Below are 26,620 nucleotides of genomic sequence, written 5' to 3' on the forward strand. Positions count from 1 at the left end.
GTTCTTGGGGACCTTCCATGCTGCAGGTACCCTTCCCCAGATTTGTGCCTCGACACAATCCTGTCTCTGAGCTCTACGGACAATTCCTTCGACCTCATGGCTTGGTTTTGTTCTGACATGCACTGTCAACTGTGGGATCTTATATAGACAGGTGTGTGTCTTTCCTAATCATGTCCAATCATTGAATTTACCACAGGTGGACTCCAATCAAGTTGTAGAAACATCAAGGAGGTTCAATGGAAACAGGATGAACCTGAGCTCAATTTCAAGTCTCATAGCAAAGGGTCTGAATACTTATGTAAATAAGGTATCTGTTTATTATTTTTAATGAATTATCTTTTTAATAAATTTGCTATTTTTATTATGGGGTATTGTGTGTAGATTGATGAGGAACATTTTGGATTTAATCCATTTTATTATAAGGATGTAACGTAAAATATGGAAAAAGTCAAGGGGTCTGAAGAATACATAAAGCACACAGGAACTTTTCTTTGTTCTTTTTATTCATCTTACATCCAAGTAAAATGTAATCTTACAGGGGCAATATTACTTTTCCCACTTATCCCTCACGAGCATAGACCTGATAGTATGATCTGCTTATAACACTTGAATAGGACATTTGGAATTTGGCATATTCATGAAGAGAATACTGTACCTTCCATTTATTGGAGTCACATAGCACATCTTTTTTAGAACACATCTCAAAATATATTCTCCCATCACTTTATGCAGAGAGAAAAATAAATACAATGTTCTGTAAACAAGCTGTCTATTCTTACAAAATAGTGGTAGGAGATCTGACTTTATATTACACATTCTGCAACTTTCCAGGACCAATTAACCACAATGGACACCTGAAAAAAGCTGGGTGTTGTCTGCTTGTGGTACTACTGTCCTTATAGACCTGATACAGCACTGCATGGTCTGTGTGTCTTTCTGGATTAGGTCCCCACTGTAGTGTAGAAATTGCCTAATGCTTCGTCACACTCTGTTCTCCAACAGGGCTTCAAAGTCTGGAGAGCAGACCAATTTGTGTTTGATGTGTCCCAGCACTGATAAGTCTCCAGTCCGGCCCTCTCCTGTTCCAACTGACACCAGCTCCTAATGGAATTAGAGAGAGGGGGGGGCTTGTCAGACAATGACATACAAAAAATAATATGTATATGTTTACATACTGTACAACTATAAAACTACAGAGAAGTGAAGTTTTAAAGGGAAATTCAACTTCTTTCAACATCAAGTTGAAAGAACATCAGCACCACCCCCAACATCAACATGAAAACTGTGGCTCAGTTGGTAGAGCATGGCGCTTGCAACGCCAGGGTTGTGGGTTCAATTCCCACGGGGGGACCAGGGTTCAATTCCCACGGGGGGACCAGGATGAATATTTATGAACTTTCCAATTTGTAAGTCGCTCTGGATAAGAGCGTCTGCTAAATGACTTAAATGTAAAATGTAAAAAAACGGCAGGTTTCTATGTTTTGTAGTAAAAAAGATGGAAGATAATTATTTCCAGTGACATCATCCTGAGACTGATATCATCTGGTGTGCATCATATGATTTTAACCAACTATGAGCAGCCAAAGGTTGTTCTCTGACCTGGAGGAAAGCACACGAGGTTCCCAGAGCCACATCTAGTGTGACATGCCCCAGTATGAGCTGAACCCGACCAGACTTCCGCACCAGCAGCCGTCCAACCAGACCCTCCTGCAGGTCCCTCAGATGACAACTGTTTTCCTCCTGCTGCTCCTCCTATTCCACAGAGGACAGACATGCAAACTGATCGTATACACAGAAGTCTTGCTCTCTGAACCACATATTTAAATACCTACTTGAGATTCCGTTTTCAAAAGCATGGACTGTCCATCCTCCGACTGCATCTCTGTCTTCACTGGCCTGACCTCTTGGGTGGGCGGCTGCCCTGGTAGGGAGTCAGGGAGCTGAATGAAGAACAGCTCCTCTTCTTTGGTCTGACTCCAGCTCTCCAGCAGCTCAGGTAAAACTTCAGGCTCAGGGAGAGGAGGTGGTCTGAAAGTGGGTTCCATCTTCTTTACCTCTGGCGCATCTTCTGGCTCCTGTTTCACTGAAGAGGGAGGGAGACACATGGCTAGACAGTTGGAGCCCATTGTGTTGCCATTTTGTTTCATTTTAACTGACATGGATTATTGTTACCTTTGAGTGCATTTGTGCCGTCCATGGCCTCACTATCCTCTTCAGTCTTGTCTGGTTTGGAGGAGGCTGTCACATCACTTTCCTCCTTGAATCCCCACCCTGACACAGCCAGGGGCAGCTGGACAGGACAGCTCCTTACATCACTCCGTAGGTGAGGGTCATCCAGGAACTGGTGGAAATTAGTTGAAAATTACTTTTAAGTAAGTGTGCAAGGAACTAGATCATAAATGCACAGGCCGACAGCATGATAAGACACAGGTACATGGAGGACTCACATTGTCTCGTTCCAGAGCGCGCAAAATTTCTTTGGTCTCTTCCTCGGTCTCCCTCTTCTCCTTCTTGATGTTGATGATGGGTGAGGGACCCACACTTGGTGCATCTCTCTCACCTTCATAGCCACCTGATTGGAGCACAGGAAGAAACTCATGGGTTAAAACACAAATCATGATACATCAATATGGTCCACACAAAATATTACACCATATAACATGTAATGGAATCACAGCTGAATGAATGACCCAGCCATACCTCTTTTCTTAATCGTTATCTCTGCAGGCCCCTGCTCAAAGATGGAGTGGGACTGGATGACCTCTGGACGTCCCCGGCCCCGACCGCCCCTACCACCTCGCTCACGACCCCGATCGTTCTCCCTCCTCTCCCTCCTTTGTCCACCCTCAACCTTCTGCCTATGGTAGAAGAAAGTCAAACTCTCAACATATGGTCATTCCTAAGATCCAGTATGTGCTGGAAAACATTTCAGAATCATGCATTGTATTTCAATTTGTCACTTAGCAGACTTACAGCTAGCGCATTCATCTTGAGATCTGTGTGTGTATCTACAGTGGGGCAAAAAACTATTTAGTCAGCCACCAATTGTGCAAGTTCTCCCACTTAAAAAGATGAGAGAGGCCTGTAATTTTCATCATAGGTACACTTCAACTATGACAGACAAAATTAGAGAAAAAAAATCCAGAAAATCACATTGTAAGATTTTTAATGAATTTATTTGCAAATTATGGTGGAAAATAAGTATTTGGTCACCTACAAACAAGCAAGATTTCTGGCTCTCACAGACCTGTAACTTCTTCTTTAAGAGGCTCCTCTGTCCTCCACTCGTTACCTGTATTAATGGCACCTGTTTGAACTTGTTATCAGTATAAAAGACACCTGTCCACAACCTCAAACAGTCACACTCCAAACTCCACTATGGCCAAGACCAAAGAGCTGTCAAAGGACACCAGAAACAAAATTGTAGACCTGCACCAGGCTGGGAAGACTGAATCTGCAATAGGTAAGCAGCTTGGTTTGAAGAAATCAACTGTGGGAGCAATTATTAGGAAATGGAAGACATACAAGACCACTGATAATCTCCCTCGATCTGGGGCTCCACGCAAGATCTCACCCCGTGGGGTCAAAATGATCACAAGAACGGTGAGCAAAAATCCCAGAACCACACGGGAGGACCTAGTGAATGACCTGCAGAGAGCTGGGACCAAAGTAACAAAGCCTACCATCAGTAACACACTACGCCGCCAGGGACTCAAATCCTGCAGTGCCAGACGTGTCCCCCTGCTTAAGCCAGTACATGTCCAGGCCCGTCTGAAGTTTGCTAGAGAGCATTTGGATGATCCAGAAGAAGTTTGGGAGAATGTCATATGGTCAGATGAAACCAAAATATAACTTTTTGGTAAAAACTCAACTCGTCGTGTTTGGAGGACAAAGAATGCTGAGTTGCATCCAAAGAACACCATACCCACTGTGAAGCATGGGGGTGGAAACATCATGCTTTGGGGCCTTTTTCTGCAAAGGGACCAGGGCGACTGATCCGTGTAAAGGAAAGAATGAATGGGGCCATGTATCGTGAGATTTTGAGTGAAAACCTCCTTTCATCAGCAAGGGCATTGAAGATAAAACGTGGCTGGGTCTTTCAGCATGACAATGATCCCAAACACACCGCCCGGGCAACGGAGTGGCTTCGTAAGAAGCATTTCAAGGTCCTGGAGTGGCCTAGCCAGTCTCCAGATCTCAACCCCATAGAAAATCTTTGGAGGGAGTTGAAAGTCCGTGTTGCCCAGCAACAGCCCCAAAACATCACTGCTCTAGAGGAGATCTGCAAGGAGGAATGGGCCAAAATACCAGCAACAGTGTGTGAAAACCTTGTGAAGACTTACAGAAAACGTTTGACCTCTGTCATTGCCAACAAAGGGTATACAACAAAGTATTGAGATTATCTTTTGTTATTGACCAAATACTTATTTTCCACCATAATTTGCAAATAAATTCATTAAAAATCCTACAATGTGATTTTCTGGATTTCTTTCCCTCATTTTGTCTGTCATAGTTGAAGTGTACCTATGATGAAAATTACAGGCCTCTCTCATCTTTTTAAGTGGGAGAACTTGCACAATTGGTGGCTGACTAAATACTTTTTTGCCCTAATGTATATACACACACAGTTGAAGTCAGAAGTTTACATACACTTAGGTTGGAGTCATTAAAACTCGTTTTTCAACCACTCCACAAATTTCTTGTTAACAAACTATAGTTTTGGCAAGTCGGTTAGGACATCCACTTTGTGCATGACACAAGTCATTTTTCCAACAATTGTTTACAGACAGATTATTTCACTTATAATTCACTGTATCACAATTGCAAGTGGGTCTGAAGTTCACATACACTAAGTTGACTGTGCCTTTAAAACAGCTTGGAGAATTCCAGAAAATTATGTCATGGCTTTAGAAGCTTCTAATAGGCTAATTGACATAATTTGAGACAATTGGAGGTGTACCTGTAGATGTATTTCAAGGCCTACCTTCAAATTCAGTGCCTCTTTGCTTGACATCATGGGAAAATCAAAAGAAATCAGCCAAGACCTCAGAATCAGACCTCAGAATCAGCCAAGACCACATGGTTCATGTTTGGGAGCATTTCCCAAACGCCTGAAGGTACCACGTTCATCTGTACAAACAATAGTATGCAAGTATAAACACCATGGGACCACGCAGCCGTCATACCGCTCAGGAAGGAGACACGTTCTGTCTCCTAGAGATTAAGGTAATTTGGTGCGAAAAGTGCAAATCAATCCCAGAACAACAGCAAAGGACCTTGTGAAGATGCTGGAGGAAACAGGTACAAAAGTATCTATATCCACAGTAAAACGAGTCCTATATCAACATAACCTGAAAGGTCGCTCAGCAAGGAAGAAGCCACTGCTCCAAAACCGCCAGAAAAAAGCCAGACTGCGGTTTGCAACTGCACATGGGGACAAAGATCGTACTTTTTGGAGAAATGTCCTCTGTTCTGATGAAACAAAAATAGAACTGTTTGGCCATAATGACCATCATTATGTTTAGAGGAAAAAGGGGGAGGCTTGCAAGCCAAAGAACATAATTCCAACCGTGAAGCACGGGGTGGCAGCATCATGTTTTTGGGGTGCTTTGCTGCCGGAGGGACTGGCGCACTTCACAAAATAGATTACATCATGTGGATATATTGAAGCAACATCAAGACATCAGTCAGGAAGTTAAAGCTTGGTCGCAAATGGATCTTCCAACTGGACAATGACCCCAAGCATACTTCCAAAGTTGTGGCAAAATGGCTTAAGGACAACAAAGTCAAGGCATTGGAGTGGCCAGCACAAAGCCCTGACCTCAATCCCATAGAAAATTTGTGGTCAGAACTGAAAAAGCATGTGCGAGCAGGGAGGCCTACAAACCTGACTCATTTACACCAGCTCTGTCAGGAGGAATGGGACAAAATTCACCCAACTTGTGGGAAGCTTGTGGAAGGTTACCCAAAATGTTTGACCCAAGTTACACAATTTAAAGGCAATGATACCAAATACTAATTGAGTGTATGTAAACTTCTGACCCACTGGGAATATGATGAAAGAAATAAAAGCTGAAATAAATCATTCTCTCTACTACTAATCTGACATTTCACATTATTAAAATAAAGTTGTGATCCTAACTGACCTAAGACAGGGAATTTTTACTAGGATTAAATGTCAGGAATTGTGAAAAACTGAGTTTAAATGTATTTGGCTAAGGTGTATGTAAACTTCTGACTTCAACTATATATAAACACATACATACATTTTCACACACACACACACACATACTACCGTTCAAAAGTTTGGGGTCACTTAGAAAAGTCCTTGTTTTTTAAAGAAAAGCTAAAGAAAAGTCTATTAAAGTAACATCAAATTGATCAGAAATACAGTGTAGACATTGTTCATGTTGTAAATGACTATTGTAGCTGTAAAAGTCAGATTTTTTAAATGGAATATCTACATAGGTGTACAGATACCCATTATAAGCAACCATAACTCCTGTGTTCAAATGGCACGTTGTGTTACCTAATCCAAGTTTATAATTTTAAAAGGCTAATTGATCATTAGAAAACCCTCTTGCAATATGTTAGCACAGCTAAAATCTGTTGTTCTGATTAAAGAAGCAATAAAACTGTCCTTCTTTAGACTAGTTGAGTATCAGGAGCATCAGCATTTGTGAGTTCGATTAAAGGCTCAAAATGGCCAAAAACAAAGAACTTTCTTTTGAAACTGGTCAGGCTATTCTTGTTCTGAGAAATTAAGGCTATTCCATGCAAAATTGCCAAGAAACTGAAGATGTCATACAACGCTGTATACTACTCCCTTCACAGAACAGAGCAAACTGTCTCTAACCAGAATAGAAAGAGTGGGAGGCCCCGGTGCACAACTGAGCAAGAGGACAAGTACATTAGTGTGTGTAGTTTGAGAAACAGACGCCTCACAAGTTCTCAACTGGCAGCATCTTTAAATAGTACCCGCAAAACACCAGTCTCAACGTCAACAGTGAAGAGGCAACTCCGGGTTTCTGGCCTTCTAGGCAGAGTTGCAAAGAAAAAGCCATATCTCTGACTGGCTAATAAAAAGAAAAGATTCAGATGGGCAAAAGAACAGACACTGGACAGAGGAACTCTGCCTAGAAGGCCAGCATCCCGGAGTCATAATGTACTTGTACTCTTGCTCAGTTGTGCACTGGGGCCTCCCACTCCTCTTTCTATTCTGGTTAGGGCCGGTTTGCACTGTTTTGTGAAGGGAGCAGTACACAGCGTTGTACGACACCTTCAGTTTCTTGGCAATTTCTCGTTCCACCAAGGACAAAGGAAGAGCTTCATATATCGTCACAGACTGAACAACTGAACTTACTCTTCTTTAGCTTTGCGGCCAATAATGTTAGGGGTGAAAGTTTTCTGAAAGATAAAACATGGAAGTCAAGATTTACTTTGTTAAACAAATACAACAATTGTAGTGATAGACCATTACAAACACTGTATACAATTCACTGAGCCTACCTTTTTCACACCTCCCAGGGTGAGGTCTCTGGAGCGCATGGAAGGGAGACGGCCAGGGGAGATAGTAGCAGGTAGCCGGCGTCCCATCGCCAAACCCCTGCCACTCCCTCCGGGCGTTGCCGGAGTGTGAGATGGGCCACCAGGGTTGCTTGAGCCTGGCTCAGCCATCCTGGACAAAGCAATTAGAAATAACTTATTTGAAAAGCTAAAAACAGATGACAACTATCCACACACCTTTATTCAAGAAGTCTTCAAAAGAACACTTACACTCCCCTCTGTATTTATGTGGATAGTTAAGCTAAAAATGTGTAGATTTGGCTCTATACTCCAGCATTTTGGATTTGAGATCAAATGTTTCATATCAGGCGATAGTACAGAATGTCACCTTTTATCTGAAGATCATGCCCCCCCCCCCCCCCCCCCAAAAATGCTATCCTCTCACCAATGCCAAAAACAGTGGAGGTCACAATATTTTAGAGGGTACGATCATTGTTCTTTACTTTGTCATTCATCATTATTCTGGATTCATTCATAATCATGGTACATTGTTTCCCCTATATTAATTTAGCAGTGGCGGGCCACTCGGATGGTAACACATTCAGTGTAAACTTAAACGACTCAAACCAAATATAAAGTAGAAAATATATTGGAGCTAATTAATTTTCAATAAGATCTTTGAGAACCTACAATCACCAAAATAAAAAAAGACTGTCAGGGAGAATCTAAAATTCCCAAAATGTCATGGCATGAGGCCCCATTGATTTTGTTATTATATTTGAGTCACTCAGATATAGAATTTCAGAAAATTTGGCTCTAAAACTGCACATTTTCTCTCAACCTCATGACAAATGTGTAGGATTGCAGGAAACTAGCTCAAACTGTAAAAATCTTCTCGGCCCTTGGCAAAACCAATGATGTGTCACGTTCTGACCATAGTTCTTGTGTGTTGTGCTTGTTTTAGTGTTGGTCAGGACATGAGCTGGGTGGGCATTCTATGTTGTGTGTCTAGTTTGTCTGTTTCTGTGTTCGGCCTAATATGGTTCTCAATCAGAGGCAGCTGTCAATCGTTGTCCCTGATTGGGAATCATATATAGGTGGCTGTTTTGTGTTGGGGATTTGTGGGTGGTTGTTTCCTGTCTTTGTGTTTTCTATGCACCAGCTAGGACTGTATCGGTTTGCCACATTTATTATTTTGTATTTGTTAAGTGTTCACGTTTATCGTTCGTATTAAACATGTTGAGCACTGGCTACGCTGCGTGTTGGTCTGATCCATGTTACACCCCCTCTTCTAGTGAAGAGAGGGAAGGCTGCCGTTACATGATGTACAAAGTGTACAAAACAAAACTCTTTCCATGACAGACTGATCAGGTGAATGCGGGATAAAGCTATGCTCCATTATTGATGTCACCTGTTAAATCAATCAAGACCAGTGGTCGAAAAAAACAGTTCACTGATGAAAAAGGACAAAGGAGGCTGACTTGTGCAGAGCAACAGTCCAGTACAACATTGGTGCCCAAAGACCCATAAAAGAATGCACAACTCGTCATACATTGACACAAATGGGGTATGGCAGCCGATGACTTTCCAGAGTTCCACTTCTTTCTTGTTTTTTTGCTGAAACTGCGGCTGCAGTGGGCTAAGGAATGAAAACAAAAACACTGCCTGGACTGAGGAATCCTGGATCCTGCTGTTTTACGCTGATGGGAGGACAAGGGTATGGCGAAAACCACAATACATGCATCCATCATGTTGTGTGTAGACGTTGCAGGCTGGTGGTGGTGGTGTGGGGTGCGTTTTCATGGCACACATTGGGCACCTTGATAAAAGTGGAGCAACGTCTGAGGTCGAAGGAATTGTCCGTAGAGCTCCGAGACAGGATTGTGTCGAGGCACAAATCTGGGGAAGGGTATAAAAAAAACTCTGCAGCATTGAAGGTCACCAAGAACACAGTGGCCGCCATAATTTATAAATGGAAGAAGTTTGGAACCACCAACACTCTTCCTAGAGCTGGCCACCCAGCCAAACTGAGCAATTGGGAGAGAAGGGCCTTGGTAAGGGAGGTGAACAAGAACCTGATGGTCACTCTGACAGAGCTCCTCTGTGGTGAGTTTCTCTGTGGAGATAGGAGAGCCTTCCAGAAAGACAACCATCTCTGCACACTCCACCAATCAGGCCTTTATGGTAGAGTGACCAGACGGAAGCCACTCCTCAGTAAAAAGGCACCTGACAGCCCACTTGGAGATTGCCAAAAAGCACCAAAAGGACTTTCAGACCATGAGAAACAAGATTCTCTGGTCTGATGAAACCAAGATTGAACTCTTTGGCCTGAATGCCAAGACGAGTGAGAGGGCGCGGCTCTGTTGCGACCTGCAGTGTGTGTGACGTTTGGTGTGGCGTTATCTTATGTTTTTAATTTGTACACTTAGTTTACAAACTTTCTGCCAACCATGGATTTCCAGTGGTGGGGTGTTGGACTGATCTTGTTGATCGTGTACATACCCGCTACGAACGGACTAAATAATGAAAACGCTGCTGGCAGCGGAATCCAATACAGCAGGGAGTTTTTACTACAATGCAACTCAAATACGAACGCGATGGATATCCCAATGGCCCATCTAATACCTGATTGTCTGCGAGTGGATTACAAACCCAAATGCAAACGTGGAAAACGCGGGGGAATCAGACAACGACTTAAAAAATTAAGAACAACCTTCCCTTACCCACCACCTTGCTGATTAATGCCCAGTCACTGAGGGGGAAAGAGGATGAGTTGTCAGCGAATCTGCGCTTCCAACACCAATATCGGGAGGCCTGTTTGCTGGCATTTACTGAGACTTGGCTGGATGACAGAGTCCCGGACAGAGAAGTGGAGCCGGCCGGCTTCACCCTGGTCAGAGCGGACCGCGATCTGACAGTGACAGGGAAACTTCACGGCGGGGGCGTCTGCCTGCTTGTCAGGGACCAGTGGTGTAAATCGATCCTGGTAAGAGAGAGACTCTGTACCCCCGACATTGAACTGCTTTCTGTGTCACTGCGACCTTACTATCTGCCCCGTGAGTTCCCCCAATTGTTTGTTACCGTTGTGTACATTTAACCAAAAGATAATATATCAAAGGCATCAGAGATTATTTATAATCTGTCACAGAAACTGGAATCCATCTCCATTTATTTTAGGGGATTTTAACAACTGTACCTTGCGCAAAGTCTTGCGCACATACCATCAGTATGTGAAATGTCACACTAGGAAAAATAGGACTCTTGATTTGTGCTATGGGACAATACCAAAGGCGTTCTCTGCCACCACCAGACCTCCTCTGGGGACATCAGACCACAATGTGGTCTACCTCAGGCCAACTTACTGTCGCCTCCTGGAGAGGGAGAAACCCACAGTTAAAACTGTCCAGATCTGGAATGACAACAGTATCACTTGTCTCCAGGGGTGTTTTGACTGTACAATGTGGGAGGTATTTGAGGACAGCAGCTCTGATCTGGATGAACTCACAGAGGTTATTTCAGACTATGTAAACTTCTGTGTTGAGTCAGTTGTGCCTACTAAGACCTGTAAAATCTTCCCTAACAACAAGCCTTGGGTATCAAAACATCTAAAATCACTACTTGATAGGAAGAAGGCAGTTTATGCTGGGGGTGATAGACAGGCTTTAAGAGATGTACAACGTGAGATAAAAAAACAGATACTGTTGGACAAGGAGGCATACAAGCAAAGGGTGGAGAGGACCCTCTCCTCAGGAAACGCAAGGGTGGCCTGGCAAGGGATTAAATCCATGGCTAGCGCCCCCCATATAGGCAGGGGAAAAACCAGTGCTGACCTTGGGGGATATGAGGGCCAGAACATGGCTAATGAACTGAATGTTTTCTTCTCAAGATTTGAATCAGACAACTTCGTGTCGGAGGTAAAACAAAGGGAAGCATCATTACAAATGTTTGAGAGAGTTGTTGTTCAACAGTCTGATGTTCTAAAGTTGTTCAGGGGATGTTACACATACAAAAGCCCAGGCCCAGACAAAATAAGTGGGCATGTGTTAAAGCACTGTGCTGAACAACTGGCTGGTGTTTTTACAGACATTTTCCAATCCTCACTCAACCAGCAACACATTCCAGTATTGTGGAAAAAATCAATAATTATACCAATTCCTAAAGTATCGAATCACTCTGTGCTGAATGACTATCGCCCTGTCGCTTTGACATCCTTAGTTATGAAATGCCTTGAGAAAATTGTGAAAAGTCATATTCTCAGTGTCACCCAGAAGCTCCTCGACCCATTTCAGTTTGCCTATCAGACCAGCAGAGGAGTTGATGATGCCATTCTTACCCTCCTTAACATGGTCTATAGACATCTAGAAGGTGCCAAATCCCATGTCAGGGTTCTGTTTGTTGACTTTTCTTCTGCCTTCAACACAATCCAGCCCTACATTCTGGCACAGAGACTCATTCGGGACTTTTCCTTAGATGGGGGGCTGGTTTTGTGACTGTTGGACTTCCTGAGCCAACGCTCACAGCGAGTCAAAATAGGTCCCCATGTGTCGGATATACGCAATACCAACACAGGCTCTCCTCAGGGATGTGTTTTGTCCCCACTTCTGTACATCTTGTACACTAATAGTTGTACTAGTTCCCATACTGACAGACACCTCGTTAAGTTCGCTGATGACACTGCCTTGATCAGCCTGTTGCATGATGACGAGGAACATCATGGCCCGGTCCTAGATGACTTTGTAGAGTGGTGTGAGGAATCACACTTGGTCCTCAATACTAACAAGACCAAAGAGATGTGCATAGACTTCAGGAAGCGTACAACACCTACCTCTGCAACATCTATCAGAGGCCAGAATATAGAAATTGTAGAGGAATATAAATATCTGGGTGTCTTTTTGGACATTAAGCTTCAGTGGAGTAAATGTACAGACCAGATCTACAAAAAGAGCCAACAGAGACTGTACTTTCTAAAAAAGTTGGGTTCTTTTAATATAGACTGTACTATATTGACTCTGTTTTACAAATCCTTTATTGAGAGTATTTAAACTTTTTGTATTGTTTGTTGGTTTGGCAATGCCACTGTCAGTCAGAGAAACATGCTGAGAATGATTATTACCACAGCAAGTAAGGCACTTGGAGTCAAACAGACAGGCCTGGATGAGATCTTTAAGGTCAGGGCCCTCCGTAAGGCTCACAAAATCATTTTAGACCCAAGTCACCCCCTGTACCTGGACTTTGAATTACTCCCCTCTGGGCGCAGGTATAGGGCACCCCTCAGCAGCAAAAATAGAACGAGACAATAATTTGTGCCAGGTGTGATATCCCTCTTAAATAGCTCGGGCAAATGTTCCCATTGACCCCGTAAGGCCAGCAGGTTAGTCTTTTCTTTTTTTTTCTTTTTTTAATTTAAAATTTATTTTTGTATTTAAATGTTAACATTTTTTAATGTTTTAAATGTTTTATTTCTTATTTCTTACTATTATTAATTTTTATTTGTGCGTGACTGTTATTGAAAGTTGTATTGTCAATCTTGTTTTGTATTTAACGGCACTTTAAATGTGTACATGACACTGCAACAAAATTTCCCCATGGGGACAATAAAGTAAGTAAGTAAGTGTCACGTCTGGAGGAAACCTGGCACCATCCCTACAGTGAAGAATGGTGGTGGCAGCATCATGCTGTGGGGATGTTTTTCAGCGGCATGGACTGAGAGACTAGTCAGGATCGAGGGAAAGATGAACGGAGCAAAGTACAGAGAGATCTTTGATGAAAACCTGCTCCAGAGTGCTCAGGACCTCAGACTGGGGCGAAGGTTCACCTTCCAACAGGACAACGACCCTAAGCATACAGCAAAGACAACGCAGTAGTGGCTTCGGGACACGTCTCTGAATGTCCTTGAGTGGCCCAGCCAGAGCCCGGACTTGAACCCGATCGAACATCTCTGGAGAGACCTGAAAATAGCTGTGCAGTGACGCTCCCCATCCAACCTGAGAGCTTGAGAGGATCTGCAGAGAAGAATGTGAGAAACTCCCCAAATACAGGTGTGCCAAGCTTGTAGCGTCATACTCAAAGGTGCTTCAACAAAGTACTGAGTAAAGTGTCTGAATTAGTGATTTTAAATATTCTAGTACAGTTAAATAGTTAACATACACACAGGCGGACGCTGCGTTCTAAGGCACTGCATCTCAGTGGAAGAGGTGTCACTAAAGTCCCTGGTTCAAAACCAGGCTGTATCACATCTGGCCGTGATTGGGAGTCCCTTAGGGCGGCACGCAATTGGCACAGCGTCGTCCGGGCCGTCATTGTAAATAAGAATTTATTCTTAACTGACTTGCCTAGTTAAATAAAGGTTACACAGACACTCCCACTATCCAAAACGTTATTTTGTTGGCATTTACATATGTCCCCATTACCAGTAAAACATAAATCAAAACCTATTTCTTTCACTTACTTGCTGTACTGTTTCATTGTTCAGTCATTTCATTCTCAACCAGGATTTCTATGGAACGCCGTTTGGGTCTTTGCGTGTCAAAAAAGATACACGTCAAATACACATCATAATCTGTTTCAGTAGGTATAGTTAGCTATATAGTTAGGTGTCATCTAAAATAACCCTAATCTATAAGACAGTTCTTATTTGATTAATGGTGGTCGGACCCATCTGTGTGAAGCTAGCCACAATAGTGGACTTTGGGGTTAGCCTTCAAAATAAAAGTATGGCATAATTCTATTTGTGTTGATTTGCATCACTGTCAATGACATACTTTTATTTTGAAGGCTAACCGCAAAGTCAACTATTGTGCCTAATCCTTATTGTGGCTAGCTTCACAACACATAACTCTGTCCGGTCGAGCCTCACTAGCCAGACCAAGCTAGCTGGCTGCTTATAATGTTAGTTTGGGCAACAGGGTTAAGTAACTGGCTAGCTATTTATTTTCATGAACTGAAGTTCAATTTCAATAGGCGAACAACAAGTGGCAACCTAGCTAATACTAAATCAAATCAAATTTTATTTGTCACATACACATGGTTAGCAGATGTTAATGCGAGTGTAGCGAAATGCTTGTGCTTCTAGTTCCGACTCTTACTTACAAGGATTCCTAAATCATTGCTAAGAACAATGAAAATGACTGCCGTTTCTACTGGTCACTGTTTTCAGGCTGGTTGTAATGGTGCTAGCTAGGTAACAAGCTAAAGCTAGCTACCCCAGAAGTTGCGGTCAAACAAATGATGCTTTATTACCAACGCCGTATTGTAAACACATCGTTCGTGGCAAGTGTTTGCAGCCTTTTTTGTACAGCTTTGACAGTGCTACTATATATTTTTTGACACGCAAAGACCCAAACGGCGTTCCATAGTATGTATGTTGTGAAGCTAAGAGCAGTGACGCTATTACAGTGTAACTCCGATAGGGAAACATCTGAAAAATAGCGCACTTGGTAGTGTGTACCGGTGCTCGACCAGTCAGCGAAAGCCAACATCACCCACGACAGAGAACGGTTGATTGTCAAGGGCAATGAATTCCATTATCTTGGCTTTAATGGATTTCGCCTTTGAGTTGTCTCGCTGAAATTATCTTACTCTTCAAATGACTGCTCGACGTGTCTGCTGTGTGGATCGAGCAGTCAACATTGTGTGGGCTAGGTTAGGAATGCTGTGTTGCACGTGTAATGCAAAATTGTACGTGCCGTCATTACGGCATGTACCTACATTATATAGGTATGCACGCTATCTTTGACATCGGTTTTTAACGTCGGCATTAAACTAGACATCGGGGGCCTCCCGGGTGGCGCAGTGGTCTAGGGCACTACATCGCAGCGCTAGCTGCGCCACCAGAGTCTCTGGGTTCGCGCCCAGGCTCTGTCGCAGCTGGCCGCGACCGGGAGGTCCGTGGGGCGACGCACAATTGGCCTAGCGTCGTCCGGGTTAGGGAGGGTTTGGCCGGTAGGGATATCCTTATCTCATCGCGCTCCAGCGACTCCTGTGGCGGGCCGGGCGCAGTGCGCGCTAACCAAGGGGGCCAGGTGCACAGTGTTTCCTCCGACACATTGGTGCGGCTGGCTTCCGGGTTGGAGGCGCGCTGTGTTAAGAAGCAGTGCGGCTTGGTTGGGTTGTGCTTCGGGGGATGCATGGCTTCGACCTTCGTCTCTCCCGAGCCCGTACGGGAGTTGTAGCGATGAGACAAGATAGTAATTACTAGCGATTGGATACCACGAAAATTGGGGGAGAAAAAGGGGGTTAAAAAAAAAAGTTATAATAATAATAAAAACTAGACATCGGGCCGATACCAATGTTGGCATTTTTAGCTAATATCGGCCGATTCCGATATGTTCACCGATAAACAGTGCATCCCTAGTCTGAATACTTATGTAAATGTGATATGTTTTTTTATTTTTAATACATTTGCAAAAATGTTGTGTGTAGACTGATGAGGGGGGGGGGAACAATTTAATCCATTTTAGAATAAGGCTGTTACATAAAAGGTGGAAAAAGTGAAGAGGTCTGAATACTTTACGAATGCAAATATATATATTTTTTTTTACATAATTTAAAAGCATGCAAAATGTGTTGAATTGAAGGAAATTAACTTTAAAACGACAACATTTTGCCAAGAGGGGGCCTCAAATTTTGGTCGGAGACTGTGCCATTAGCCATGCTCACCACCCCAACTTTGACACCGCTGCTGAAGAAAATCCTAAGGAAACCACTGTGGTAGCATCGAAATTAATGTAGAAGTGTTCAGAAGCATCTTCTATTCTTATTTTCAATAAAAGTGACTCCAAAATTATAATACATTATTTACCATTCAGTTCCTATTGAGCAAAACATAATCCAAAACAATTAAAACAAACTGCAAATGCATCCAACAAGTTCGTAGTCACAAGCTTGATGTAGTCATTGCATGTTAAGAATAGGAGACAAAATACTAAACTTTTAATACACTAAGTGAATTTGTCCAAATACTTATGGGGGGAAAAAAGAACTTCAACTCATTGAGGGCTTGATGATTAGTTGACAAGTTGAATCAGGTGTGCTTGTCCAGGGTTACAATAAAAATGTGTACTGTTGGGGCAACTCGAGGACCAGGGTTGGGAAACACTGTTCTATACTGTTGCCTCATATTAAACATTGTATCTAACATCCAAAATGTTGGAGTATAAATATGACGGGGAGCGTATATGCATGTAACCCATTCATAGACGCTTACTATCTTTAGCGCCTATAGACCATAGTATCTTCTGGCCGGGCGAGTTTTTTAAAGGGCGACTGCACTTCCTGATTTGGCCTCGTTTTTCCATCAATGTTCATTAAGAAAGGCCAAGACTGCAGGCAAACAAGACTTGTCTTGGGGGTGTGGTTTGATGTTTGTTGTGATTGAATGGCAAAGATACACACAAGGGCAGTAGAGTACAGCAAGGTAAGCAAAGCTAGCTTTGCAATGGAAAGAACAAAGTTTAGAAGCTGAGGACACTGACATGCTGACCACACCGCTCACGTCGCGTGCGTTGCAAAATAAATGTACACATACATTTTAGTCAATCATTGCACCCACACTGCTCGCGCTCGCCAATGAGCGTCTGCGTTGCCAATCGCTAAAATAGAAGTCAGTTCTATTTGTGACCCTGAACGCGGTGCAAGTCCTCCCTCTCCCATCCCCTCATTGGTTTATAAAAGCAGATAACCAATGAGGAGATGGCACGTGGATGATTGAAAGATGAACGGAGGTCGGTCGATCGTGGTAATACACCTTTATGAAAGTTAGATGCCAATCGCCATATAAAGTCCAAAGAAGAAAGAGCCTGAAGGAGAAGAGATGACTAGAAACGATTCGGTTGACTGTTTTATGTGTGGATTCATTGTCGGAGTAGAGGACCTTGTGTATTTCAGGTAAAATAACTCAACATTTATATCCCAGGACAAATTAGCTAGCAACTGCAAGATAGCTAGCAAAATTGGCAAAAATGTTTAATGCTTTTCGACCTGTACCCAAATTGATATAATTGGTTCAGAGTTTGTTTTGACATTTCAACCTGCGTGTCGTGATCATGTTTGGTGTGAGGGGACAAAATGAATTTGCGCACGATGGCGCGCGTCCGGTTTGGGTATGGTGTGACTCGCCATCTCAAGCTGGTCAGCTAATTCAGTTCTATGCTTAGGCTAAAGCCTGCGCTGACCTTGTGTTTAGCCAAGCTGACAGAAGCTATCTAGCACAGCTTGGTTATGGCTGCAGCTGGCTATCCCATCTACCTGATATTTCTTTGTCAAATCAGTTATGGCAAGAGAACAGATATCCCCTGTTGATAACCTCGTTATTTTATTGTGTTCCCCCCTTCCCCACTGCTGCTACTCGCTGTTTATTATCTATGTCACTTTACAAATTACCTCGATTAACCTGTACCCCCACACATTGACTCGTACCATACCCCCTGTATATAGCCTCGTTATTGTTATGTACATTTCTTGTGTTACCTATTGATTGATTTAATTTTTTACTTTAGTTTATTTAGTCATATTTTATTAACTCTATTTCTTGAACTACATTGTTGGTTAAGGGCTTGTAAGTAAGCATTTCACGGTAAGGTCTACACCTGTTGTATTCGGTGCATGTGACAAATACAATTTGATTTGATTTTAACACTGCCCCTTTAAGACAAAAAAGCTCTTTACCTGACTTGCTTTTCAAAGATGGATAGAATGTACATGTTTTGTGCTCTTGTAGGAAGCAATCACTCCCACATTGCTGACTACAAATTAGCTATAACTGGACTAATAACTCATTAACTAGCAAAGAATATAAACAAATGTGCACACGACTACATGCAGCTCTTGCTTTGATCTCAAAACAAGCGCATAACCACGACCGCTCATGCTGTAAAACAGTCCAGTTCAAAGTGAATGGCACAAATCCATATATGGCAATGGTCTATTTGCATATAGGCCTACTGCAGCTCTGATTGGTTATGGCGCACCGGTCTGTGTAGAGTACGGGCCTGAGTCGTGCCTGTCAATGCAATAGAATCCTACTCTAATGCACTCTGCCTACAACAAAAGCTCTTGCATAGTTAGTTTTACACACTTAGTCTTGCATAGTCCAATTTTTTCGGTAGGTTGCATTGAAAGTGGCTGATATTGCGTTGATTCGATCACAATTCCCACAGTAAAGGGAAACGTTGATAGTGTTAAGTAACGGGGAAAACTCTAGAAAGTTGAGTGAAGTTCAATCTCCTGCTTCTTTGCTCTACGTGGCAGTCCCTGGTGAGCTGTGCGCTTAGTGGGAAGATTGATCATTACCCAGTCAAACACCACAATGCCATAGATGTCCCTGTGAGGGAGCGTGCAATTGGCATGCTGACTGTAGGAATGTCCACCACAGCGGTTGCCAGAGAATGTAATGTTCATTTCTCTACAATATGCTGCCTCCAACGTCATTTTAGAGAATATGGTAATACGTACAACCGGCCTTACAACCGCAGACCATGTGTAACCCCGACAAACCAGGACCTCCACATCCGACTTCTTCACCTGCGGAATCGTTTGAGACCTTCACCTGCGGAATCGTTTGAGACAAGCCACCCTGACAGCTGCTGAAATTGTGGGTTTGCACAACCAAAACATTTATTCACAAACTGCCAGAAACCATCTCAGGGAAGCTCATCTGCGTGCTCTTCGTCCTCACCAGGGTCTTGACCTGACTGCAGTTCGGTGTCGTAACCGACTTCAGTGGGCAGGTGCTCACCTTCGATGGCCGCTGGCACGCTAGAGAAGTGTGCCCTTCACGGATGAATCCCGGTTTCAACTGTACTGGGCAGATGGCAAACAGCGTGTATGGCGATGTGTGGTAGAGCGGTTTGCTGATGTCAACGTTGTGAACAGAGTGCCCCATGGTGGCGGTGGGGTTATGGTATGGGCAGGCATAAGCTACGGACAAGAGAACACAATTGCATTTTTTCCCCCATGGCAATTTGAATGCACGGAGATACCGTGAAGAGATCCTGAGGCCCATTGTCATGCTATTCATCCGCCGACATCACCTCATGTTTCACCCCATGTCGCAAGGATCTGTACACAATTCCTGGAAGCTGAAAATGTCCCAGTTCTTCCATGGCCTGCATACTCACCAGACATGTCACTGATTGAACATGTTTGGGCTGCTCTGGATCGACGTGTACGACAGCGTGTTCCAGTTCCGGACAATATTCAGCAACTTCACACAGCCATTGAAGAGGAGTGGGACAACACTCCACAATCAACAGCCTGACCAACTCTATACGAATGAGATATGTTGCACTGTATGAAGCAAATGGTGGTCACACCAAATAAATGACTGGTTTTTTGATTCACGCCCCTACTTAGTTTAAGGTATCTGTGTGGCCAACAGATGCATATCTATATTCCCAGTCATTTGAAATCCATAGATTAGGGCCTTATGAATTAATTTCAATTGACTGATTTCCTTATATGAACTGCAACATCTTTGAAATAGTTGCATGTTAAGGTTATATTTTTGTTCAGTGTAATAACACTTTGGATGGTGCATCAATACACCCAGTCACAACAAAGATACAGGTGCTTTCCATCAGCCACTGGGAGATGAATTCACCTTTCAGCAGGACAATTACCTAACACACAAGGCCAAATCTACACCGGAGTTGCTTGCCAAGAAAACAGTGAATGTTCCTGAGTGGCAGAGTTACAGTTTTGATTTAAATCTATTTGAAAATCTATAGCAAGACCTGAAAATGGTTGTCTAGCAATGATCAACAACCAATTTGACAGAGCTTGAAGAATTGCAACACAATCCAGGTGTGGAAAACTCTTGGAGATTTATCCAGAAAGACTCATAGCTTTAATCACAGCCAAATGTGCATCTACAAATTGACTCAGGGGTGTGAATACGTATGTAAATTAGATATTTCTGTATTTTATTTTCAATACATCTGTAAAACATTCAACAATTATTTTTTGACTTTGTCATTATAGGGTATTGTGTGTAGGTGGGTGAGGAAAATAAATATTTAATCCATTTGGAATTCATGCTGTAACAACAAAATGTGGAATAAGGCAAGGGGTATGAATACTTTATGAAGGCGTGCACTGAGCCATGCATTTAAAGGTATTTTTTACTAACAGTGATTGGGTTATATTATTAGCCTAAATCATGACGATCCAATATATTCATCACATTACGCATAGTAGGCTCTTTTACATAAGTCAGCAAATGCGATGATACATGGAATGCTTTATTTTTATGGTGAAAATGTACTCCCCCAAACTTGAAACTCACGCACAGCCTATGGCGTTATGTTTCTAGAACCGTAACGCAATTGAAAGAATCGATTTACGTTTATATTTAGTATTTGGCTGCCAGAGCCAGTCTACCTCTAACGTACAAGGTCCTTGGACCTTAAGGAGTAAGGGTAAAGTTAGGCTCCTTAAAAGTATAATGGGCTAATACAGAGCGCGCCTTTAATGTTTGTCTTTGATACCAAATTCTTCTAGTTTTACAGGGCCTTTTTGTTAGGCCATTGGTATAACAGTTAATCAAGGAGTTACTGTCAACACATGTCAGCAATGCATGCTGGTTACATTATCTAGCTAGCTAGGACTCTGACAATGCGTTTTCAATATAGTTGCCTTAATTCAAATTACCTGATTGCTTCTCTAGATGTTCACCAAACCAAGAGAATTGCGTTCAAATTGACTGCACCCCTTCAATAAGCAAAACCGTGGCGATTTCTTACGTCATTGGTCAACAACAAAAAAAAAATCTGCATTATCTGCAGTACAGCGCCATGACTGCTAGACCTGACATACTTGAGTTTTTCGCAGATCACGTGCGCGGAATTCTTCTTCTACTTCAATAATATTATGGCGGTTGGTTGGAGGTGCATGTCGCCACCTACTGTACTGGAGTGTGTAAATCAATAACCAGTGCTGCTATTTTTTGAACATAATTCAATTCAATTCACATAATTCATAATTCCCCCCCTGGTGACAAACAATTCATTCCGATTATTGCATAGATTGTAATAGACAGCTATGATGTGCGTAAAATACTTATTTGAAGGTTGTACTGATTATAATAAGCTAATGTCGAGCTATTTTACAGCTATGTGTTGCGCCATGTTTGTTGACAATATACAAGGCATTCTGGGTGTCACGTACACTTCTGTCAGACCAAAGATGTTATGAGGGGAAAGATTGGTTCACTCATCTTTCGAGTAAACTTCCGGAAGTGAATGAAGGGAAGTGAATGATTGTAGATGACACACGCCCTTTAACATTAATACTGTCAACAGACCAGATTCATCTTGTCTACTCTTGTTATCTTTGGTTGATACGAAAAAACAAACATGGCGGCGCGCACAAACTATCCCTCGTTGGATTACTTTCGATTTCTAGAAAGTGTTTTACTCAGTTATTTAGATCAATGTTGAGCTTACTCGTGATGTGATGAATTATAAACAGTAATTGCTATTAGCTAATTCATATTGTGGTTTCTGTCAGCCGAGAGTTATCTAAATATGACGCTTCTGTTACGTCTATCTTTCCTCAGTTAACGCTAGGACTAATGTAGCCTACTTTTTCCGTTTGCATGATTGTGTATGCTGTCGCTACTTCTGTGAATGTCTGCTCAAGGGCACTTCGACAGATCTCTCACAAGGCCAAAAACGGAGACTCGAACCCTCCAAGATCCCCCCACAGTTCCCCAAGAGCTGTCCCTCAACCATCCGAGACGCCTCCCACAGTCCCCCCCCCCCCCCCTCTCCGAAGAAATGTTTTTATAACAAATAAAAATTATTACATTCCCCAACCCGCAGAACCCCCCCCCCCCCCCCCAATGCACCAACAACCAAGAAAATGAAATGAAGAGAAAAAAGACAAAGGAAAACGGAAAAAGCAAAGGACATCAAGGCCAACTAAATCATAACAACAAGGCCAACTATATGTTTGAGTGCATTTCTGGCACTATTTACATTTGTGTGTGTGTGTGTGTGTCTGTATGTGTGCATTTGAATGAGAGCTTGTGTATATGCATGTGTACAAACACCTGCATATCATCAGCCTCGGGCAAACAGGCATTGGCTGTAAAAACACTGCCCCTCAGATTCATTGTGTTAAAGGAATTTTTAATTCCTATATGTTCATCAACCAATTCAATTAAAACACTGCCCATTCATAAGAATTTGTAAGATATTTATTTGCATAAAATGGACAGAAACCAGTCTCAAAATCAATCAATCAATAGCGTTTATTCTCGAGAGTACTGATCATAGTACAACTTACATCAGGTTATATAATAAAAATGTCATAGGTTTTAAAATGTCCTTCCTCCACTCGGATACAATGGCAATACAGTTCACAAGCCTTCTCACATTGTCTGCCACCTGTTAAACAATTTAATACCAGCCCAAGGTCTCTCCCCTCCCTGGGTAGAGACAGAATGTCCTCTAAGGAACACAGCATTCCAGCCTGTCTGACGATAGCTCCATTCGAGTCTTTAAGTGCCTTTTAGCAAACTCCAAGCGGGCTGTCATGTGCCTTTTACTGAGGAGTGGCTTCCTTCTGGCCACTCTACCATAAAGGCCTGATTGGTGGAGTGCTGCAGAGATGGTTGTTCTTCTGGAAGGTTCTCCCATCTTCACCTCCCTGACCAAGACTCTTCTCCCCTGATTGCTCAGTTTGGCCAGGCGGCCAGCTCTAGGAAGAGTCTTGGTGGTTCCAAACTTCTTCCATTTAAGAATGATGGAGGTCACTGTGTTCTTGGGGACCATCAAAGCTGGAAGCTCTCAACCTGCTCCGCTACAGCCCCGTCGATGAGAATGGGGGCGTACTTGGTCCTCTTTTTCCTGTAGTCCACAATCATCTCCTTAGTCTTAGTTACGTTGAGTGATAGGTTGTTATTCTGGCACCACCCAGCCAGGTCTCTGACCTCCTTCCTATAGGCTGTCTCGTCGTTGTCGGTGATCAGACCTACCACTGTTGTGTTGTCTGCAAACTAAATGATGGTGTTGGAGTTGTGTCTGGCCATGCAGTCGTGGGTGAACAGGGAGTACAGGAGCGGCCTGAGCACACACCCCTGGGGGGCTCCAGTGTTGAGGATCAGTGTGGCAGATGTCTTTCTACCTACCCTCACCACCTGGGGGCGGCCTGTCAGGAAGTCCAGGATCCAGTTGCAGAAGGAGGTGATTAGTCCCAGGATCCTTAGCATAGTGATGAGCTTTGAGGGTACTATGGTGTTGAACGCTGAGCTGTAGTCAATGAATAGCATTCTCACATAAGTGTTCCTTTTGTCCAGGTGGGAAAGGGCAGTGTGGAGTGCAATAGAGATTGCATCATCTGTGGATCGGTTTGGGCGGTATGCAAATTGGAGTGGGTCTAGGGTTTCTGGGATAATGGTGTTGATGTGAGCCATTACCAGCCTTTCAAAGCACTTCATGGCTATGGTCATGAGTGCTACGGGTCTGTAGTCATTTAGGCAGGTTGCCTTCGTGTTTTTGGGCACAGGGACTATGGTGGTCTGCTTGAAACATGTTGGCATTACAGACTCAATCAGGGACATGTTGAAAATGTCAGTGAAGACACCTGCCAATTGGTCAGCACATGCCCGGGGCACACGTCCTGGTAATCTATCTGGCCCCGCAGCCTTGTGTATTTTGACCTGTTTAAAGGTCTTACTCACGTCGGCTACAGAGAGTCCGGAACAGCTGATGCTCATGCATGCCTCAGTGCTGCTTACCTCGAAGGGAGCATAGAAGTGATTTAGCTCGTCTGGTAGTCTCGTGTCACCGGGCAGCTCGGAACTGTGCTTCCTTTTGTAGTCTGTAATTGTTTGCAAGCCCTGCCACATAAGACGAGCTTCGGAGCCGGAGTAGTATGATTCAATCTTAGCCCTGAATTGACGCTTTGCCTGTTTGATGGTTCGTCGCAGGGCATAGCAGGATTTCTTGTAAGCTTCCTGGTTAGAGTCCCGCACCTTGAAAGTGGCAGCACTGCCCTTTAGCTCAATGTGAATGTTGCCTGTAATCCATGGCTTCTGGTTGGGGCATGTACGTACAGTCACTGTGGGGACGACCTCCTCGATGCACTTATTGATAAAGCCAGTGACTGATGTGGTGTACTCCTCAATGCCATCGGAAGAATCCCGGAACATGTTCCAGTCTGTGATAGCAAAACAGTCCTGTAGTTTAGCATCTGTTTCATCTGACCACTTTTTTATAGACCGAGTCACCGGTGCTTCCTGCTTTAATTTTTGCTTGTAAGCAGGAATCAGGAGGATAGAGTTGTGGTAGGATTTACCAAATGGAGGGCTTGGGAGAGCTTTGTACGCATCTCTGTGTATGGAGTACAGGTGATCTAGAATTTTTCCCCTCTGATTGGAAAAATCTAGAGACATCCTCAGATTTCGTGCACCAGCTGTTGTTTACAAATATGCACAGTCCGCCCCACCTCGTCTATCTTGCCGGTGCAGCGTATATCCCGCTAGCTGAATATCCATGTCGTCATTCAGCCACGATTCCGTGAAATATAGGATGTTACAGTTTTTGATGTCCCGTTGGTAGGATATTCGTGATCATACCTCGTCTAATTTATTGTCCAATGATTGCACGTTGGCGAGTAATATTGACAGTAACGGCAGCTTTCCCACTCGCCTTCTGCGGGGCCTCACGAGGCATCCCGCTCTGTGTCCCCTGTACCTGCGTTTCTTTCTCTTGCAAATAACGGGGATGTTGGCTCTGTCGGTTGTTTGGAGAATGTCCTGTGCGTCTTGCTTGTTGAATAAAAAATCTTTGTCTAATCCGAGGTGAGTGATCGCTGTCCTGATATCTAGTAGCTATTTTTTGCCGTAAGATACGGTGGCAGAAACATTATGTACAAAATAAGTTACAAATAACGCAAAAAAACCCACATAATAGCACAATTGGTTTGACGCCCGTAAAACTGCTGCCATTTCTTCCGGCGCCATTTTACCTCGTGTGGGTGTGGGTTCGATTTGAAGGCTCAAAATGGCTAGAAACAAAGAACTTTCTTCTGAAACTCGTTAGTCTATTCTTGCTCTAAGAAATGAAGGCTATTCCATGTGAGAAATTGCCAAGAAACTGAAGAAGTCATACAACACTGTGTATTACTCCCTTCACAGAACAGCGCAAACTGGCTCTAACCAGAATAGAAAGAGGAGTGGGAGGCCCCAGTGCACAACTGAGCAAGAGGACAAGTACATTAGAGTGTCTAGTTTGAGAAACAGACAAGTCACAAGTCCTCAACTGACAACTTCATTAAATAGTACCCGCAAAACACCAGTCTCAACGTCAGCAGTGAAGAGGCGCATTTGACCCCCCCCCCCCCCCCTGTTTATTATCTATGCATAGTCACTTTACCTACATGTACATATTACCTAAATTACCTCGACTAACCTGTGCACCCGCACATCAACTCTGTACCTGCACCCCCTGTATATAGCCTCGTTACAGTTATTTTACTGTTGCTCTGTTATTTATTTTTTACTTCAGTTTATTTTTGTAAATACTTTCTTAACACGTATTTTTCTTTAAACCGCATTGTTGGTTAAAGGCTTGTAAGTAAGCATTTCACTGTAAGGTCTACTACACCTGTTGTATTCGGCGCATGTGACAACTACAATTTGAATTGATTTTATATATATACAGTATGTTGTGTATAATAGCAGTTAGATATTGGGGGCTTTGTGGGATGTGCTTTTGCATGTTATTGCTGTAAGATGGAGTTAGCTAGCATGCTCTTATTGTAATGGTCACATTAACTCCCTGCTCATTCAGTTATTTTGTGATTGTATGAAGTACAATCACATCTGTTACGCTGGTGACAAGACCAGTCTTCGCTGGACATCTGTTACACCCACTCCCAAGTGGACTGGGACCCAGCAGAATCGCACTAATATACCCAGTCTCTCAATTCTCCATAATAACATTAATGCCTCCAATAGTAGGTCCCTCCTATTAGATTCTATTCAATACAGACAGGGAATCTGAGCATCCTGCTATTCTGACAGGTTGAGCGTCCTCCACTCACTGGAGGGCAGCTACTATTGTCAACAGTTGAACTGAGTATACAGACAGTTAATCTGTTAGTCTTCAAC

At 43.1% G+C, this 26,620-nt stretch overlaps 1 protein-coding gene across 1 annotated transcript; it reads right to left on the reverse strand.

The window, feature by feature from the left end:
- Window positions 1-485: 485 nt before the first annotated feature.
- On the reverse strand, window positions 486-21,343 carry LOC129853578 (DNA-directed RNA polymerase III subunit RPC4-like). Its single transcript, XM_055919760.1, has 9 exons — window positions 21,154-21,343; window positions 7,510-7,678; window positions 7,364-7,407; window positions 2,701-2,858; window positions 2,448-2,572; window positions 2,173-2,341; window positions 1,833-2,083; window positions 1,600-1,752; window positions 486-1,101 (listed from the first exon to the last, which is right to left on the reverse strand). Exons 2-9 carry the CDS (start codon window positions 7,675-7,677, stop codon window positions 982-984), a joined length of 1,188 nt encoding a protein of 395 aa, XP_055775735.1. The 5' UTR covers window position 7,678; window positions 21,154-21,343; the 3' UTR covers window positions 486-981.
- Window positions 21,344-26,620: the final 5,277 nt, after the last annotated feature.

Source organism: Salvelinus fontinalis, chromosome 4, assembly GCF_029448725.1.
Source record: "Salvelinus fontinalis isolate EN_2023a chromosome 4, ASM2944872v1, whole genome shotgun sequence".
NCBI classification, from domain to species: Eukaryota; Metazoa; Chordata; class Actinopteri; order Salmoniformes; family Salmonidae; genus Salvelinus; species Salvelinus fontinalis.

Coding starts and splice junctions, on each gene's coding strand:
- LOC129853578 (XM_055919760.1), bottom strand. CDS start 7,677: ATGGCTGAGCCAGGCTCAAGCAACCCTGGTGGCCCATCTCACACTCCG. Junction 2,859..7,363: donor GGCCGCAAAGCTAAAGAAGA/GTAAGTTCAGTT, acceptor CTTCTACCATAG/GCAGAAGGTTGAGGGTGGAC. Junction 1,753..1,832: donor TTTTGAAAACGGAATCTCAA/GTAGGTATTTAA, acceptor TCTGTGGAATAG/GAGGAGCAGCAGGAGGAAAA.